The 2,061-nt window shown below is 36.5% G+C and overlaps 1 protein-coding gene across 1 annotated transcript in view; it reads left to right on the plus strand.

Moving 5' to 3' along the window:
* Window positions 1-2,061, plus strand: part of LOC101847874 (SET domain-containing protein 9) — a gene marked incomplete in the record, with an annotated part of 8,889 nt that overhangs the window by 2,838 nt on the left and 3,990 nt on the right. Inside the window, 2 exon segments of the mRNA XM_005098302.3 lie at window positions 806-974; window positions 1,500-1,623. Of these exon segments, the coding sequence (XP_005098359.2) occupies window positions 806-974; window positions 1,500-1,623 (293 nt within the window).

The raw sequence follows: 2,061 nt of genomic DNA on the forward strand, positions 1-2,061 counted from the left end.
TACAGGAATAATAACTTGCACAATTTGGGTTGTCAGATGATTTTTTGAGAATAATGACTTTTGAGCTTCCATCATGAAAAAAACATTCGTTATTCTATCTCTATGGGAGCCTGGAGGACCTGCATGCTGAATTTCCTTCCTTTTAACAGGGTTTTTGGTTTGGAGAGGCTGCTCAAATGGAAGAGATTAAAAAATTGAGTATTGTATCTGATATTTCAATTTACCACTGTTTTCAGACTAACTCTGTTTGGTTTAACAGGCTCTACTGTACATATATATAATCATGACATGTTGTGAAAGATTTCTAGATTGGCTGCTTTATTGGGATCTCTTGGACTTGGACCAACCTATGTCAACTAACGCTGGTTTTTCTGAAGTAGCTATATATACCGATTGTATTACCTGAACAGTGAAATTTTTAACTATGATGAATTAAAAAGGGAAACCTACTTGACTGTCATCCTCTCAATGCACTTCGTTTTACTCAAACCAACAATCAAAGAGAATTGGACTGCTGCTTTTCCTTTCCTCATCCTTGCTATACAGAATTTTTTCCCCGCTCCCTTGCGATTCCGTCTTACACAGGTTCAACTGTATATATATATATAATATATAATGTATATATATATATAATATATATGGTTGTATTTCAGTAGGCCTACAAAGTCTACACTCTCAACTGAAAGGGAATTCACTGAAAAACAATGCAAAGATTAACAATTTTTAAACATGTCTTTTGATTATTTTTATTTTTCTTTGCTGAATATGATGTATTTACTAGCCTTTTCCTTTGCTCATGTGAAAGAATGCCAAAGCAGACACAGAGGAATCTTTTCAAAATGGCCAGCAAGTTCTGTATGAAACATGTGGATTTTGTGTGGAGCGAAGGCCAAGTGTCCTGGAGTCAGCGGGCACAGGTGTCAAGGTCACTCATGGGACAGTACCAGCGGCGTCTGTCACCTCTTTGTACTGTGGTGAGTGCATACCTCATGACCTTGAAATGACAGTACACGTGCAGCTGCACTAATTTAAATATATGGCAGTTAGCTATAACCAACCATTACCCTCGTCAATGCAAAAATGTTTTATTTTTATTACAATTTTTTTTTCTGTAACTTAATAAAGATTATGACAGACAGAGACAATGTCACTTTTAGTAGACGTTAACAGAGTAATATGTAAAGGAGTAATGGAGTTGTTATAAAATCGTTTTATTAATTAAAAAATGCAAAAAAAGTTTGTATTTTCTTCCATTCTTTCTTTTGGAATAATCTCTCAGGAGATTACTCACAAAACCCACACCATGTTATAGAAAGACTTCTTTTCTTTCATTGTTCAGTTTTGCTGCTTCTATGAAAAATGGAGGTTAGGTCAATGAAAATTTCCAACAATAATTAATGTGTGATGTTGAATCAGCAGTCATAATAATATATTTGTGATTTAAGTCTGCTTGATGCGTAGAACAGTTACCACGAATGATGAATTTTTTTTTCTTTCAGGTCTTGTTTATGAGCCGTATGAACCAATATTCTTCCAGAGCATTGGCAATCCTTTCATATTTCGCTGCGCCGATGGCACTCTGCTTGATGGAAATGATCGAGGCATTTCTAGGTCCCTTTATAAGTGAGTGAAAATAATCTAAACAAAAGCCTCTGAGGATGTTTTTCTTCCTTAGGCCTAAGGTGCTCTCAGCTTTCTAGAATAAAGAAAGAAAATTGGAATCCTGTTGACCTCAGAGGAGGAGAATGGTGAAATCAGGGAGATATATATATATATCTTTCCGGCTTTGTTCATCATCATGATCCAGTGCCAGATCTGCGACAGACATCGGCGATCATGGTTTTCCATTCTTTCCTTTGCTCAGATGCTCTCAAAAAAGCTACATTTCCCTGATCTATCCCTGTTACCCATTTGTTTAGGTTCCCAAAGTATGTTGTTCTGAGCCTACCCCAGCCTCGCTTGCCCTCAATTTTGCCTGTGAGAGCTAGATGTTCAAGACCCTTGTATGTCTATTCAGGTGTCCCAAAAACTGCATTTGTCGTTTCCTGATTGTTTTTAACA

Source organism: Aplysia californica, unplaced genomic scaffold (genome assembly GCF_000002075.1).
Source record: "Aplysia californica isolate F4 #8 unplaced genomic scaffold, AplCal3.0 scaffold00178, whole genome shotgun sequence".
NCBI lineage: Eukaryota > Metazoa > Mollusca > Gastropoda > Aplysiida > Aplysiidae > Aplysia > Aplysia californica.